This window comes from Trichosurus vulpecula, chromosome 1 (assembly GCF_011100635.1).
Source record: "Trichosurus vulpecula isolate mTriVul1 chromosome 1, mTriVul1.pri, whole genome shotgun sequence".
Lineage (NCBI taxonomy): Eukaryota > Metazoa > Chordata > Mammalia > Diprotodontia > Phalangeridae > Trichosurus > Trichosurus vulpecula.
The window spans coordinates 57,959,899-57,976,902 of NC_050573.1; the positions used below are offsets into that span (position 1 = coordinate 57,959,899).

Here is a 17,004-nt window from a genome sequence, read left to right on the forward strand (position 1 = left end):
GTCCCTCTCCTTTGGAGGCTTCTAGTTTTGTGGAGGGAAAAAGACAGAATTTAAATAAGAATACAATATTCAAATAACAGCCAGCACAGCAGTAAAAGAGAGGTAATTAGGTTGTAGGTGATCATAACCTACACCTGCCTGGGGTAAATGTTACAAAGCAATTTTTATTGCCCTCTTCTAACCAACAGTCTAAGGGCAACTAGGTGGCACAGTGGATAGAGTGGTGGTGAGAATCCAAGTTCAAATCAGGCCGGGTGCCCCTGAGCAAGTCACTTCACCCTGCTTGCCTCAGTTTCCTCATCTGAAAAATGAGCTGGAGAAGGAAATGGCAAACCCCTCCAGTACCCCTGCCAAGAAAACCCCAAATGGGGTCATGGAGAGTTGGACGCCGCTGAACAGCAACAACAATCAACAGTCTGTCAACAGACCTCTCTCAAGTGTGTCATTCACCATCCACCCTCGCCATCAAGCCATCTTAAACCAGCCCCAGCCCACTTGAAGTCTCATCAGTTTTATAGGATACAAGGCTGGAAGGGGTGTAGAGATCATCTAGTTCAACTCCTTGATTTTACAGAAGAAGAAACTGAGGCCCAGACTTGGTGTGACTGATTTGGGGTTACAAGGGCAGCCTCCAGATTCACGTCCTGCTGCCCTTCCCTACTCCAGTCCCTCAATGTTCTCCTTGCTGTCACATTGTTTTTCTCTCTCTCTTGTATCTTTCCCCACCTCCAGCATAGCTCTGGGGCTCAGGATGCATTTAGGGACTGTCGAGGGGGTGGCAGCCTGAGAACCGAGACCCCTGTCAGCGTTACCGCAGAGCCTCTGGGGCTTCAGGAAATATGAGGCACCTACTCTGTACCAGGTCCTATGCAGAGTGCTGCTGGGCTGCTTCCACTCTCTGGGCCTAGGCTTCTTCACCTGTCAGATGAGAGGATTGAATGTGATTATCTCCAGTGCCCTTTAAGCTCTGATGTTCTGTTGCAAGCTTCTGGTTCTGGTCAACAAAAGAGCAGATAAAGACTTAATTCCAGTTGAAAGATGCCTGCTTAGAAATGACTGCACTATTTAAGAATCAGCCACTAGAGGGAAGGAAGGAGCAGAACTCAAATGCTGGCCTTCCATTCCTTCTTGCAGTTTCAACTCCTGAAAGAGTCCCTGCCTTCTCTCCAAATTAATCATAAATTTGAATTACATATGTGCCAGACGCAAGGGCAGCCATTTAGTTTTTAATTTTATTACCAGGTTGACTAGATGATTTATAAAAGTCCTTTCTACCAGAGTCAGAGGATCTGGGGTCAAATTCTAACTTGGCCACTTATTTGGGGCACATTTTCCTCATCTGTAAATTGAAGTGTTTGGACTTGTATGGCCCCCAGGCCACCTTCCAGATTTACATCTATGATTCCTACCTTCTGGTCAGGGTGGTAAGACATGTACGGGTAAGAAAAACACAGATTAGACTGCAGTTAAGTGTACAAGGAGAAAGTACAGGAGATCAGATGAGAGAAAACTCACTTCTAGCCGGGAGGTTGGATATCTCCTTTGGAGATGTCTTGCTCTGTGGAGCAGCCCCTCAGGTTGGTTCCAAAGGTTTGGGTTTTTGTTGTTTTTTTTCTGACTTGTTAATAAGATAAAGTAAATTAAAATTTCAGCACCTCCCCTTTTTCCTTGTGCTTCCTCCAGGGTAGCTATTACTATTAGTTCCCTAAAGAATCTCCTTTGTGGGGAGAGATCTCCATTGTTTTTCCAGAACAGTGTTTACTTATCATGTCCTAATGAATCTGAGGCCATGAAGCCCTGCATTTAGCCAAAACTGCCCGCCCTAGATGGCCTGTCACCCACAGAGCAACCTTGACTGCTCCCATGGTCCCCCTGGCCTATAACCGGATACCATTAAAGGACTCTTGCGTATGGCTGGATGAGACCTCAGAGGATAAGCTAGTCTACCCCCCTCCCATTATAGAAGAGGAAACTGAGGCCCCAACCTAGTACCTACCCCCTGCCCAGAAAATTACCTCATTTATTTGGTAGGTATTTATGTGTATTTGTCTCCCCATCAGAATGTAACTCCATGAGGGAAAGGGACTTTTTAATTTTTGTCCTTATACCCTCAGCTCCTAGCCCCTAATTAAGGCGGTCATTTGAAGACTAAAACATCAAATGACTTCGGCATTTGTCACTTTGCTAACAAGTGATATTTATCACATGGCAGTGATTATAAAAGGATGGCAGCATGGTTTCCCAGATAGACATTTGGGGGAGAGGTGAGGTCTATATTTGTAATTTCATCAATATGGGGACCTCCTGCCTCTGTGGATGGGCAACTAGTCTATAACTTAAGAGTCTTAAAGGATTACAGGGGCATTGGACATGATGCCCCTGGAGAGACTGAGGCTGGTGGATTGCTTGAGTTTAGGAGTTCTGATCATCAGCATGCTAAGCCATGTAGGTGTCCAGGCTAAGTCCAGCACCATTTGGGTGAGCCTCTGAGAGTGGGGAGCCACTAGGCTGCCTAAGGAGGGCAAAAGGAGCCACCTAGCTTCCATGCTTATTAGCTGGGTACATTGGGCTCTGCTCTTCTGCACTAAGTAAGATAGATTTTTTTTTTAAGAGTCTCAAAAAAAAAGGTTACAAGCACATTGGTAAAATCTGGAAATCGTGTCCTGCCTCTCTAGATTTGAGCACTGTGCCTCAGCTAGAAGCTCAGGTGCTTTCCCCTAGCACCGGTGGTCTTCTTACCCAGGGCCTCCACTTTGGGGCCCTGACTCTTTTTGGGCCTCTGACTCTCTGGACTTCACTACCACATCCCTGTCTCCATCCTCCCCACCCTCACTTCTCAGCTCCTGTTTCTAGGGTATCTTCCCACGCTAGAATGTAAGCTTCTAGAAGGCAGAGACTATCTTTGTCTTTGCTCATATATGTATTCCTAGCACTTAAGACAAGGCCTAACCTAGCGCATAGTAAATACTTCATAAATGATCATTGACCAACTGACTACAAAGCAATGTGTCAGAAGCTGGGCTAAAACCCAAGACTTCCTCTTTCCACTACACTGCACTCTCATATTTATCATTTGATCTCTTCCTTAGAAAGACTATGAGAGAAATAGAATTTTAGATATAAAACTGGGCTGCCAGTTAGGAAGTGAGCCACATCTGAGAGAGGTACCTTGAATTACTGTTCCCTCTTGCCTTGTTCCCTGTCATTTGGAATATTATAACGCTTTGTTTTGTTCCCTCAGTAGACACTCTGTATACAAGGCACTGCTTAGACTTTTCACTGGGAATGAGATAAACAAGAAACCTAAAGAAAGGGGCCTCAGAAGCCTTTTACTCTATAACCCTGTTTCCCTGGGGCAGGTGGTCGTCTCCAGCCTTTTCTTGAAGTCTTCCAGTTGATGGGAAACATGTTCCACTTTGGGACAGCCCTCTCTGGAAATTTTCCTTTGTGTTGAGTGGAAACCTTGTCCTTTTCATTGTTCTGTTCTGCCCACTGGGGCCAAGCAGAGAAAGTCCGATCTTTCTTTCTCAAGACAACCTTCCCAACTTCCCAGAAGCAGGTTTCCCTTCCCTAACACCACCCCCACCCCCACATGCACACCTATTAGTCTTCTCCAGATTAACCATCTCCCATTCCTTCAGCACATCTCTGTATGACAAGGTCTCTAGTCGTCCACCTGGATACATTTTACTTTGTTTCTGTTCTTCCTAATGCACTGGAATTAAACCCAGAACTCCAGACACAGTCTTACTGGGGCAGATACCAGTGGGGGTGTCCCATGCTCTGGGATGCCTGCTCTGTCAGTAACCATCCTTTTCTCTTTCCTTCCTTCCATTTTCTGGCTCCCTCCTGATGACACGGCCACGCTTCCCAGCACTGGCTGCACTGTTACTCATCCCTCTCCCCAGCCCCAGATTGCAGCCTCATTGCTGCTTCAGAGACCTGAGCTTGGGCTTCCAGTTCATTGAAGTCCCTGGATCTGTTGTCTAGCCATTCTTCACATTGTATACAGAAGCAGGGGATGTTCTGACCCCAAGTTTAAGGCTTTACATTTATCCTGTTAAATTGCATTTTTTTAAAGCCTAGTTCCTGCTTTTAAGATGCTTACATCCTAGTTAGGGAAAAGAAACCAAGGACATGAAAAATCAATCATAATACTGGCAAAAATAAAAAGTGCTAAAAACTATGTCCACAGGGCTGCTTTCTGTAGAGGAGTCTTTCCATTTTATTCCACAAATATTGTATTGCGTTCTTGCTATAAGGAAGAAAGACACTGTTCTAGGTCCCAACTTTTAGAGTGTGAATGTGCCCAAGAATGAATGAATAAGCTAAAGAAAAACATTGACTGGCCTCAGATACTTGACACTAGCTGTGTGACCTTGGGCAAGTCACTTAACCCCAATTGCCCTGCCCAAAAAAAAAACCAAAACCCAAAACAAAGAAAAACATTGAGGATACAAACCCAAGCAAAGACAGCCCTGCCCTCAGAGAGCTTCCACTCTAGTAAACAATGTTTGGAACTTGGCCAGAGAAGTCAGGGTGAATGGAACTTGGAGTCCTAAGGGCCTTAGTAGCCAGGGCCTTAGCTGGAATGATAATTTTGAACTGATTACTGTCCTGAGAAATAGGATTTGGGGGAGTGTATGCACACCCGGCTGTCGGTCAGTCAGTCAGTGACCAAGAAGTGGTCACTAGTCAGAGCCCAGGGTCCCAGAGGTGGAACCTTCAATTCTGGATGCAAGTGGAGGCTGAAGAGTAGGTAGTATAGTGTGGAGACAGCTAAGAAGAGCCAAGCAAGAGATTCCACTTTTAACAATGAGGAAATCAGGTTCCAGAAAGCTATTGGTGACTGTCTTGTCCAAGGTCTCCTTGCTATATGCAGCCTCCTGATTCCCAGGCCCATCTTGCACTCGGCTCTGACAGGAGGTGGGTAGAATTTGGGCAGGCAGAGAGACTAGAGGTGGTCAGGGGTGGCTGGGAACAAGCAGCGTGACAGAGGCGGCCTTCCTGAGTAATAGGCAGGATCCTGAAAGGTGGCTTAACTTGATGACATTGACTGTGATGGAGCTCCCTCCATCATGGCCCTCAAAGGCTGAACCCAGGAAGAGCAGACCCAGAGGTAATTATTTGTCTGTCAACAAAGGACCTCACCAGATTCTAAAAGCCTTCCTCCCCGCCCCCCAGAGGTTTGGCCGCTGCAGCATGCCAGGATGGTGGGGGAGTGGAGGCAGTACCAGTGCTGATGGAAACACATCTCATTGAAGTATTGGGGACCCTGGAGTGTTTCTGAACCAGAGTGGGGAGATCAAAACCTTTTAGAAAGATTCATCTGGGAACCGTGTGCAGGATCAGCGAGGGAGGGAGGTGCTGGTAATGGGGACACCGATTAGGAGCCTCTTAAAGTGGGAGGCGTTGAGGGCCTATAAAGGGAGAGTCACCAGACTCAGTGACGGAGGTGACTGTAGGACCAAGGACGGGGAGTCAGGTAAGACCTTGAGGCTGCAAGCATACTAGATGTTGCCAAGATTACGGAAGTCAGAAGGGAGAGCCCATTTTTCAGTGCAGGCATTGCCTTTGGTTCAGCTGGAGGTGACTGTGGACAGAAGGCTTCCGTGGCTATATCTGCCTTTCAGCAGCAGATGAGCAGAGAGGTTTTGTGCACAGTACCTTAGGTTAAAAAAACAAACCGAACTAAATAACTTGAGTCTCTGGGAGCAAAGGATGAAGTCAGACTGCCAAACAAGCTAACCCAGCCTATCTCCTGTTGATAAGAGGTGCTGTTGGGTCAGGCTCCTCTGTTCTCCTGTGGTAATGGAAGCAGCCAGCTTCGAGAACAGTGTCTGCACAAACCCTGATTAAAACTGGGCCGTCATTATTCATTTCAATGACAGTCTGCAGTTGATTCGCTCGGACTTTATTGCACATCTATTCAGAGAGCTCTGAATGAAGTCATCTTTTGAGCCTGAATTAAGGTAATAAATGAAATCGATCTTATTACAACTCAGGAGGCCAGCTGCTCATTTATGGGATTCACTTAACCTGTAGCTTTTATTGAGTGGGAACCCAAACCTTTTGCCAAATGTAAAATTTTCAAATGAAGATGAATCAGTAGTTCCTGTGATTGCTGGCACTATAGATGGGATTTAGGACTGTGGGTGGAATTGAGGCCAACTAGCCAACATCAGCCAGCCACCAGCCTGCAGCCAGAGGCTCCTGTTTGGAGACCAAGTCTCCTTGTCTTGCCCAGGCGGAAGGGCAGCGGCCCATGGGATCGAGGCCCAGTGCCATTATTGATAGGCATGGAAGCTTTGACCTGCCTTGTTTCCAGCTTAAGCCTGTTTGCCCCCTCCTTAGGCAGCCTGATGGCCTCCCGCTCCCAGGTGCTCTCCACATTGGTTCTAGACTTAGTGAGGACATCAGATCAGCTGTAGTCCTCCTGTGACTCAGAGCTCCTGAACTCAGTCCACCAGCCTCAGCCTCTGCTGGTAGCCACAATTCCAGGCCTGTGCTACTGCGCCTGACCATCCAGAAGCTTCTACAGCAGCAGGGCCACAGAGCCCTCGGCCTAGAGATGGAGGCCTGGTCAACAGGAATGACAGTCCCCCAGCTTTTTCTTCTCTTCCTTCTCCCACTGTTATTTCAGTTACTGTAATAATCATGACTCAGTTTTTTAGAGCACTTAACAGTTTACAAAGGACTTGTTTCAGTTTTAAAAGTTACACATTGAATTTATTGTATGTTTAAAAAGAGAAGCAAGCTGTTTGTAACAGATTCCTTATTTCATGCACCCTCCTCTTTTTCTGTTCTGTTATGTGTATGGAAGTGCAAGGGAGGGGAGATGGTGTTAAGAATAAAAAAAAAAATCTAAAACAAAGTGCTTATCTCACATAAGTCTAGGGAGGCAGGTGGCATAACATAGAGCTCACATTGTATAGATGGAGAAACCAAGCCCCGGAGAGATTAGGTGGATTGCTTTGGGTCATATCCACTAGTGATTCATATTCACCAATGATTCAAGACTAGGGTTCCTGACTTTTTAAATTTTAATTTAAAATTTAATTTAATTATTTTCTCACCTTCCCTTTCCCCACTGGAAAAAAGGAAAGAACCTTTGCAACAATAGGTATACTCAAGCAATATTCCCCATTGGCCACATCCCAAAAAATGTCCATCTCTTCCATGTCAGAAAGAGGGCGGCCTGCCTCATCATCTGTCCTGGAATCCTGATTGGTTGTTATAGTAGCATTGATCAGAGTTATTACGGTTTTCAGAGTTGTTTGTCTTTGCAGTGTTGTTGCTGTATAAATTGTTCTCTTGGTTCTGCTCATTTCACCCTTCAGTCAGTTCATATAAGTCTTCCCAGGTTTCTCTGACACCACCCCTTTTCATTGTTTCTTACAGCACAAGATAGAATTCTGTCCCATTCAAGTGCCGTAGTTTGTTCAGCCATTCCCCAATAGATAGGGAAGTTCCTAGTTCTTCCCACCACAGAAAGAGCTTCAACCAATGTTTTTGTATACGTGGACCCCTTTTCCTCTTTCTTTGACCTCTTTGGGATTTAATATAGGCCTAGAAATAGTATTTAGCTGGGTCAAAAGATACACACAGCTTAGTGATTTGAGGGTCAGAGTTTGGAATAATAATAGCGGACATTTGTATAGCACCCACTGTGTGCCAGCACTGTGCAAGGTGCTTTACAGATGACTCATTTGGTCCTCACAACAGCCCTGGAGGTAGACGCTGTTATTACCCCTATTTTACAGGTGAGGAAACTGAGGCAAGGAGTTTAAGCGACTTGCCCAGGATCACACAGCTAGTAAGTGTCCGAGGTTGGATTCGAACTCAGGTTTTTCTTTCTCCAGGCCGCATGCTCTATCCACTGTGCAGCCTAGCTTTCCAGAATTGCCAGTTGCTTTCCAGAGTGACTGTACTAATTGACAGCTCCCCCAACAATGCGTTAATGAGCCTGTTTGCCTGAAGCCCTTCCGGTGTTTGTCATTTTCCTCTTTTGTCATCTTTGGTTAGATGAGTGTGTATTGGAACCTCAGGATTGCTTTTGAATTGCATTTCTCGAATAGTTATTTGTGGCATTTATTCATATGGCTTTCAATGCCTTGGATTTCTTTTCCATGGAAAACTCTGTGTTCACTTTTTTTTAATTGTTTATCAATTAGAGAATGAAATTTGTTCTTATAAACAGATTTCTTGACTCTTTAAGCCCTTGCTACCTCATTCAAGCCTATGGTGCAGCTATAGGACAAATACCATCCAGGAGACAGGTGGCACAGTGGGTAGAATGCTGGGTCAGAATACCTGAGTTCTAATCCAGCCTCAGACATTTACTATCTGTGTGACCCTGGGCAAATCACTTAACCTCTGTTTGCCTCAGTTTCTCCAGCTGTAAAATGGGGGTGATAGCAGCACCTACCTTATAATGCTGTTATGAGGCTCAAATAAGTGCTTAGCACAGTGTCTGGCATATAGTAGACTCTTAAATGCTTGTTTGCTTCCTTCCTGTATTACCCTTTCTGTCCCTTTACAGAACCCCTTTGTTTTCCCTGAAACCCTAGTTTCAGGAATGGAACACACTTTCAAGATCTTATAGTCTCTCTCTCGCTCTTATTCTACAGATAATAAACTAGGAGGAAATGACTTGGCCAAGTCATTTGGCTCTGACTAGAGGCATCTGTCTGGGCCTCAGTTTCCTTTCCTGTAGAATAAGGAGGTTGGCCAAGAGGACTTCCAAGATTTCTTCCCAGTCCAATGTTTGGTCCCTCCACACCTGCTTTTCCTGGGGTTTTGCTGTGATGGGGAGGTAGGGTGTGTAACAGATAATCCCCATGCTGTTTTTCACTGAGGAGGCTGAGGAGATAGGTCTTCTATTGTTCACCAAGCTGTCCCCTCACCCTTTAGCGCTCACCCACTGAAGCCCAGATTTGGTGTCACTAAGGTAGACAGGGCCAGGAGAGGTGAGGGTGGTGAACCACCTGATTAATCCTGTAATCCTCCTCCTGGCTCCCACCCCATTCCTTTCCCTTTGTTCACACTAGCTGCAGAAGGCCTGATTTCCAGCTCTCATGGGTCACATGCATTGTAAGTGGCCTGAATTCCCCAGCTCTTCCACTCACACCCTCTTCTCTTGTTCTTCTTTACAGTGGCTGGTGGTCAGCAATCTTCTTCTTCCAGACAAATGCCGTGGCTGCTGTGTTCATGATCTTCCCAGCCATCATGTTCACCCTCTCAGCAGCCATGATGTGTGTGGTCCTTGTGAGGGTAAGTCTTTGGGTGTCCCTGTGTTTTTCAGGTCCCACCAGGGTGATACAGAGTGCAAACCCTTGGGAGCTTTCTTATCCTTGAAGATCCTTGTTCAGGTTCTTCCATATTTCCTCCACAGAGGCCCTGCCTCACTGCAAGAGGCCTTCCCAGAGGTGGGGGAGCAGGGGAGCCTCCTCACAGGACTGCCCTACCTACTGCGCTGATCACACGTTTCTTCAGTGTTCTCCACATGCGGCTCATCTTGCCACGTACAGCATCATAGGGACCTTAAAAGCCATCCAGTCCAGCTGCCTCATTTTACTGATGAGGAAACTGAGACACAGAGAGGAGTAGGAATGGGCTTAGGGTTGTACAGCTAATCAATATCTTGGGCAAAATTTGAACCCAGGTCTTCCTGTCTCTAAATGAAGCCCTTTATCCAGTGCTCCTCACTTTAGCTTCCTTGTGTTTACCATGCATCTTTTTTAATTTTTAAAATGTATTATTTATTTTTTACATTTTTTTTAAATTTGGGGGAACTTCAGATTCTCTCCCTCCCTCCAGCCCCCCCCCCCCCACCCACCCATTGAGAAAGCAAGCAATGCAATATCGGTTATGTGTGTGAGATCATGCAAAACATATTTCCATGCTAACCATGCTGCCAAAAAATAAATAAAACAAGAAGAAAGAAAGTGAAAAAATTATACTTCAGTTAACACTCAGAGTTATCAGTTCTGTCTCTGAGTCCCTGGAATTGTCTTGAATCAGAGTAGGGAAGTCTTTCACATTTCATCGTTGTTGCAGTATTGCTGTTACTGTGTACAGTGATCCGGTTCTGCTCAATTCACTTTGCATCAGTTCATTTAAGTCTTCCTAGGTGTTTCTGAACCACCTCCCTCCCATTTTCTTATCACAATCATGTGCCACAACTTGTTCAGCCATTCCCCAGTTGATCCACCACACATATTTTCATTGCCCTTTGGGTCACTTGCAACTTGAATTTCTTGGAGATTGTCTTGTTCCAACATTTGCAGCCACATAGCATTTCCAAGAGAACATTCATGTGAAGGAGGTGGGTTGTTGGCCAGGGAGCAGCACGGCTTTGTTAAAAGCACCGCCAAGTTTCCCACATAGAGTCCCTTCTGTTAAGACTACTTCTTCTCTTTGCCCACATCATTGTCCACAGGCAATGCCTCCCCCACGTGCCTGGGCTCGTGCAGTCTCTCTATGGACAGGCTGTCTAGGACTGTTAGAGGCCGCACAGTTGGCATTTTTTATCCCTCAGTAGACTGTTAGGTCAGTGAGTCTTGTTCGTATAACCATGTTCCCATCGAGGAAAACTCAAGGTGTTTGAGGATATCATGGGTCAAACTGGCCACCAACAGGCATGTCAGGTGGATCTCAGCATCTTCCCTTGGCCCTGCATAAGCATCCTCTAGGACTGTGGCAAATCCCTGCTTCCCTGTTGCATGATTCCCTGTGACTCGGGTCACTGGATGCCTGTCTGGACCTGGCCCTTGCATGGAAGACCCCTGTTGACTCCAGAGTGGTATCTTTGGCTGCCAAACTCAGGGCTTGAGGGTTTTGTTTTGTAAACCACAGACACCAGCTCCTGCCGTGGCTGAAAAGGGGACCTCTGCAGGCGAGGTGTTTGCCCCAGCTAGCCTATCCGGCCTGCTCAAATTGCTTCTCTCCAAGGATGCCCTCAATTTCTATGGAGACTATTCTCTTTTTAAATACTTATTTATTTCTAGTTTGCAACATTCAGTTCCACAAGCTTTTGAGTTCCAAATTTTCTCCCCCTCCCTCTCCTCCCCCCTCCCCAAGACAGCATGCAATCTGATACAGGCTCTACGTATTGGAGACTGTTCTTTTAAAGAGGGTCCAAGGATGAGAAAGGTCTGTGGTCAGTACCCGTTAAAAGTCGTTCACTTGTCTTTTTAGGCATTACTCCAATTTGAGATTTCTTTGCCCCTTCTTTTGACATCTCCCTGCGATGACTCTTGCGAGAGCCTGCAGTGTCAGGGTCTAGCTGTGTCAGTTCCTCTGTCACTGATGGTAAAATTATATTTTCTAAGATACTGGCATGGATTTTCTCCATTTTACATCTGTTCGTTGTCCTCCTGGCCGTTTCATCTCTGAGCATTCTTGGAATGATGTGGCCACATTGTGTTTTGTGCCAGACTTTCTGTAGACCCACTTTTGCTTCCTTGCTCTGAAATATGGTTTATCTGGGCCTGGTGACTAGCTCCCCTCAATGACTTTCTCCTCACTTAGCTTGGCTTTCTCTGTTAACCACTTTTGGTCCTCAAGATAATTCTCCTTGTTAGGGAAAAACAGAAGCAGAAAAGGAGTGGGGTAATTCTGTCTTCTCTCCTCCCTTATTGTCATCGGTCCTAACTCTTCTTTATTCTTCTGCCTCTAGTCCAGCTTCTAAAAAAACTGGTGGCCTTCAGTGCTGTGGTGCTGGCTCATCCTGGCCTTTTGCTCTGACATTCTTTCAGGGCCCTTAGGTTCTTTTGTATTCATTCTGTCAGCTGCATTTCCTTCCATTTATCTGTATATCTCTTTTTAGATAAACTCTCAAATTTCTGGATCAGTTCCCTACCAGCACACCAGCTTCTCTAGACAATTCCCCCTTTTCTTCTTCACCACAATCATTTGTGTTGCAGCATCAGAACTTCCTCCTTGAGAGCATCTCATCTATTTGTTCAGCCTCTAGACTCTGAGGCCAGTGACCCCCTTTACTTTCATTGACCTCTTTGTTGGAGTCTGAGGAGAAGCATCAGAACAGGCCCAGCAGGTTTCCTGTTCATTTATTTCAGACTGAGATGTAGTGGTCCCTGTCTCCCAACACCCCATTGTTTGAAATTCAGCCAGCAGCTTGGTCTTAGTGGCCCTCAATAGAAAGCTTTTGTTGTTTCTTCCACTTTCAGGGAGATAAGAGGTGTCCAGCACCAACACCACATTGTCATCTCCCCTTGAGTTTTCCTTCCAGTTACTGACTCAGGTCTCCAGCAGACAGATCGTCAAAGGATATGAGCAGCTAACTGAAAAAATAAATTGTATGTGTATGTATGTATGTATGTATGTAAATGTGTGTGTGTGTGTGTGTGTGTGTAAATGTTGACCTAAACTACCTCATTAAAAATTTAAGAAAGGCAAGTTACATGATGCTGATATCACCTCATAGGCATCAATCAAAATTACAGAATTCAGTGTTTCCAGGTCCATTTCCATTGCCCGTTGGTATGGTCTTTCTGTAAGCCCGATATGACAGCACGTAAGAAAGTCACAGAATTGACTAGGCTCTGTCCTAAGCCTTTTCTTTTCTCTCTGTACCCTCACTTAGTGATCTCATTAGCTCCCATGGCTTTAATTGGCTCTATGCATTTGACCCCTAGACCTATATGCCCAGCCCTAGTCTCTCTCCCAGGCCATAGCCCCATATCACCAACTGCCCATTGGACATTCCAAACCAGACATCCCAGAAGCTTCTCAGACTCGACATGTCCAGATCAGAATCTTTGCCCCAGAAATGAGATCTCCCTGTTTCTCTTGGGTACTACCAGCCTCCACAGTATGCTCAGCTCCACATCCCCCTTGCCTCATCATACATCCAGTCAGTTGTTGGATCATCTTCACACCTGTCCCCTTCTCCCTTCTCCTCTGCCTCTCCCTGCCCCTCGTTGCCTCTCACAGTGGTCTCCTCATTGGTCTCCCAGCCCCCAATGCGGCCTTTCTCCAATCCGCCCCTAGATTATTCTAAAATGGTTTTCCTAATAAAGTGTAGATGCTGACCATGTCATTCCCCTACCCTGGAAAATCCCATAGTTTCCCATGGCCACCAGGAAATTCCTCCCGTTTTTAAGACCCTTTATATCTGCCCCCGGCTGTTCCCTTACATCTGTCCCCTTCCCGTTTTCCTTGCTGTTCCTCTTATGATTTACCATCTCCTGTCCCCATGCCTGGAGCACATCCTTTCCTCACTCCTGCCACCTCTGCACGAGCCTTTCCTGACCCTGCCTTCTTTGTGTTTCTGCACCCCCAGCCCCAAGCACAGGGCTCTGCATACAGTAAGGACTTACTAAGTGTGTTGTTATAGCTCCTTTTCTTCTATGACATTTCTTAAATTAATAATGATAATCTCCATGAAGTTGACTCCATTGAGTACACTGGCCAACACCGAATAGACTCTGAAAGCGGAAGAAGTTGCTTCTCACTACTGACCCTTCCCATCTTTCTTCCAGGTACATAGGTTCTACCGTGGCTCTGGGGGCAGCTTCCAGAAAGCCCAGGATGAGTGGAATACCGGCAACTGGAGGAACCCGCCCACAAGGGAAGCACAGTTCAGCAACTTCTCGGGCAGCAGCCTGCCCGAGTACCCCACAGTGCCCAGCTACCCCTCCGGGAGCCACTGGCCTTAGACCGAGCCCAGCGGCCCCTGCCCCTGCCAGGTGCCCAGCCGTGGCCAGCACCTTCCTTTTGCTTATTTTGATTTGAAAGTTTGTTTGCATTTGTTCTCCCTACCCGCTCCCCCATCATGGGGGGGGGGTTGAAAAGGGGGAAAGATCATTTTACTTTTCTGTGGAAGAGACCAAGCTTCCCCAGCAGTGAGGTTTCCTTTGGGGCATCCTTTAGAATTTGGCACATAACATTTATCTGTGCCTGGCTGCCAGTATTCCTTCATCTCACTTCAATTCCTTTCCTGTCACTGGCCAGGGAGCCTTCTGTAACCAGCTTATAGCAGTGAAGATGTGGCTCTGGGCTAGAAAGGCTCCGTTACTAATTTGCTTCAGGTTCTTATTTTGACTATCCTTGCCCTGAGGCCCACTGTGTAATGCCCTTCCACCTTCCTCTTCTGTTAAGCCCATCAGAAACCCCAGACTCCAAAGGAGTCTTCTCCCAGAGTTGTGGGTTGGGGCCCCTCGCCTTGGTCTCCCCCTCCTCCTCACCCTGGTAGCTGAGCAGGAGTCAGGGTCAGACTCTCTGGGGCCCAGCAGCACCCTACCCCCTACCCCTGCCCCAGGAGCTGTAGAATGACTTTCTGTTTGGAAGGAAGTGAGAACTGGGATTACAAGGCAAGACTGAGTCAGCCAGATGCGGCCCTGTTGGCAGAAGGGCCCTGTTTGCAATTACTCCACATTAAAAACCATAAAGATTATTTGAAATTCCACCATCCTCTGATACTCCCCCTTCCAAGGTGAATAGTGCGCACATTGGCCTTGCCAGGGGGTAAGGTCCCCTTGCAGGGGGCCTCCTCACGTGGTTGCTGTAGACTAATTTGTTACCTCCATCTTGGGCTAGTGGTCAGCCTCATCAGACTGAATGCCCTCTGGGCTGCTTTTTGTAACTAGTTGCCAGATCATCTCTTAGAAGCCTCTATAACTTCACCTAATAACATAGGAAGCTTATGGTGCTTTTGTATTGGAATTGGCTAGAGTTTGGTTGCAGAGGAGCAGTTTGCCGGGACCAGGAACCTTCTACAAGGACAGATAAATTGAAATCCCTTCATTGGGTGAATTGGTGGAGAGTGGCTGGAAATTTTCTTGGGCTTGTGAAGGGAATATGAGGGTCTTCTCTATATTTGAGCAAAAATAAAAAGATAAAGGGAAAACAGTTCTTTTACTGAAGTCAGGGTAGGTATATCGCATATGGGTGCATGTCTGCAGCCTGTGTCCCTACAAATACCGGACTAAAGTCAGAAAAGAAGAAGATTCCTCAACCTTGGAGGCCTTTTCAGGAAGTATGGTGGTCTTCCCCTTTCACTTACAAGTTTGCATTACGGTTCTTTATCTCTTAACCAGTAATGGTTTGGGCCTGCTGAAGGGTTCCCAGGCACACAACACCACATTGTCATCTCCCCTTGAGTTTTCCTTCCAGTTACTGACTCAGGTTTGGGGACAACACTGGCCTAGTTTGGGATCTCTTTGATCATAGGCCCTGCCTTCTGCCCCTGGGATCCCCAGACATGATGTGACAGGCTCTCACAAACCCAAGTGAGAAGCCCAGACTGTGGTTTTCCACAAGCGCAATTGTCTTTCCTTCTCGACACTCTCCAGCTCTCTCCTTGCAGAATAGCCACGAATGGAAGGAACCAGGGAGGTCAGGGGCTTCTCCCCAGGCCTCAGAGACTGCTGTTGAGATGTGAGCCCTCCCCGGTGACTGCGATCTCTGGTAGGTGGTCACCTGCAGCTTCTCACAGCAGGGCAGACCCTTGGAGAGCACCTCACTGCTCTCACACACTGACCTTGCCCTCAAGGGAGCTTTCATTGGAAAAGAATTACTACAAGTCTATGTGCCTTAAGAAAGAACTAGAAAATTTTAAGATTTAGGTGACAAGTTTTGTCCCTCTCCTTTTGGTCAGCTCTTCACGTTTTCCTAAAGGATTTTATAAACATTTACAGAGCTGAAATTGATAGGTGGCCACTCGGATCTGTGGAACACCTTTGTTAACAGGCCAAAAACCAAAGGTTTCTTAACTTTTTAGCACAACGACAAAGGCTTCCTGAGATTTTGGTTCCTGAAATGTCCGGGCCTCCCCCAAAGTAGTCATCTCCTTCATTTCCTCTCTATTCCTAAAAGAGGATGACTGCTTTCCCACTTCACTCCTTTGTAAACGCAGAGCCCTCTCCTCCCCTACCCTCCAACCCCAACCCTGCCCCCCGCCCCCCCCCCCCCCCCCCCCCGCCCGCTTGGGTTCTGTGATGTGCCCAGAACGAACGTTCCAGGTGACTGCCTCCCCTCTGTCCAAAAGGGGCCGACTACAAGGCCTCTCACTGCCTGTATAGGAGGGGAGAAATCCACCTGCCAGCAGCAGGTTCTGAACCCAGAGCGCCGAACTGCCGACCTTCCAAAAACAACAACTGGCCAAGAACCCGACTCACAGAACACTGGCTTGAAGGGCGCATTGTGTAAACCATCGTGGCTTATTTTTGTACTTATTTTTTTAATATATATTTCTATTAGACTCGTATGGAATTAACCCTGGGTGAGGGGAAAATAGTTTTTGGAGTTAGCCAACAGGTTTGTTTCCTCTCCCCTGTTTTGCATCATGTTATATTGTGGTGGTTTTTGTTATGCGAAATCATCCTTAAAATAAATCCTTTTTCTGCATCAGACTGCATGGAGTCGGCTACAGTTGTAACTGTTTTAACACGTGCATGTGGAAGGCAGAAGCCAGGCCATGCAGAGATGGGGTAAAGGACCTAGGCCTGTTTAACCACAAGACCAAACTGGTACAGGAGAGTTCTCTTCAGATAGGGAAGGGCTGTCCTAAGGAGGATTAGCTGTGTTCTGCTTGGCCCTTGAGCATAGAACTTGAAACAAAAAGGTGGGGTGGGGTGAGGAGGAGTTGCAGAAAGACAGATTTTGTAGATTGCCAGATCTGAAAGAGGCCGGAGAAGTGGCCTAACTCCCTCATTTTATGATGGGGAAACTGAGGCCCAGAGAAGAGGCTATATGAGGTTATACTGACTGACTGGTAGAAGAGCTTAATCCCAAGAGGTCCCCCCTCCTATTCCATTGCCCTAGGCTGCTTCAGAGCAGTAAGAATTAAAAGGATTGGACCTTCTTTTGTGGTAATGAGCTCCTCATCACTGAAAGGTTTCACATAGTTAAGAAGACAACCTGTTGGCAATGTTCAAGTTGAGATTAAAATGCCCACCAAGGCCCCTTCCGATTGCCCCTGAATGTTCTTTATGGTTACAAAATAACTCTCTTTCATGTGGTTAGGAATAATTGGTGGAC

General features: G+C 46.6%; 1 protein-coding gene across 1 annotated transcript in view; it reads left to right on the top strand.

The window, feature by feature from the left end:
* The window catches only part of SCAMP4 (secretory carrier membrane protein 4), an 88,312-nt gene extending 71,932 nt beyond the window's left edge, over window positions 1-16,380 (top strand). Inside the window, exons 6-7 of the mRNA XM_036768007.1 lie at window positions 9,156-9,273; window positions 13,506-16,380. Coding sequence (XP_036623902.1) covers window positions 9,156-9,273; window positions 13,506-13,682 — 295 coding nt within the window. The 3' untranslated portion in view covers window positions 13,683-16,380. The remainder of the gene's footprint in view (window positions 1-9,155; window positions 9,274-13,505) is intronic.
* The last annotated feature ends 624 nt before the right edge of the window (window positions 16,381-17,004 follow it).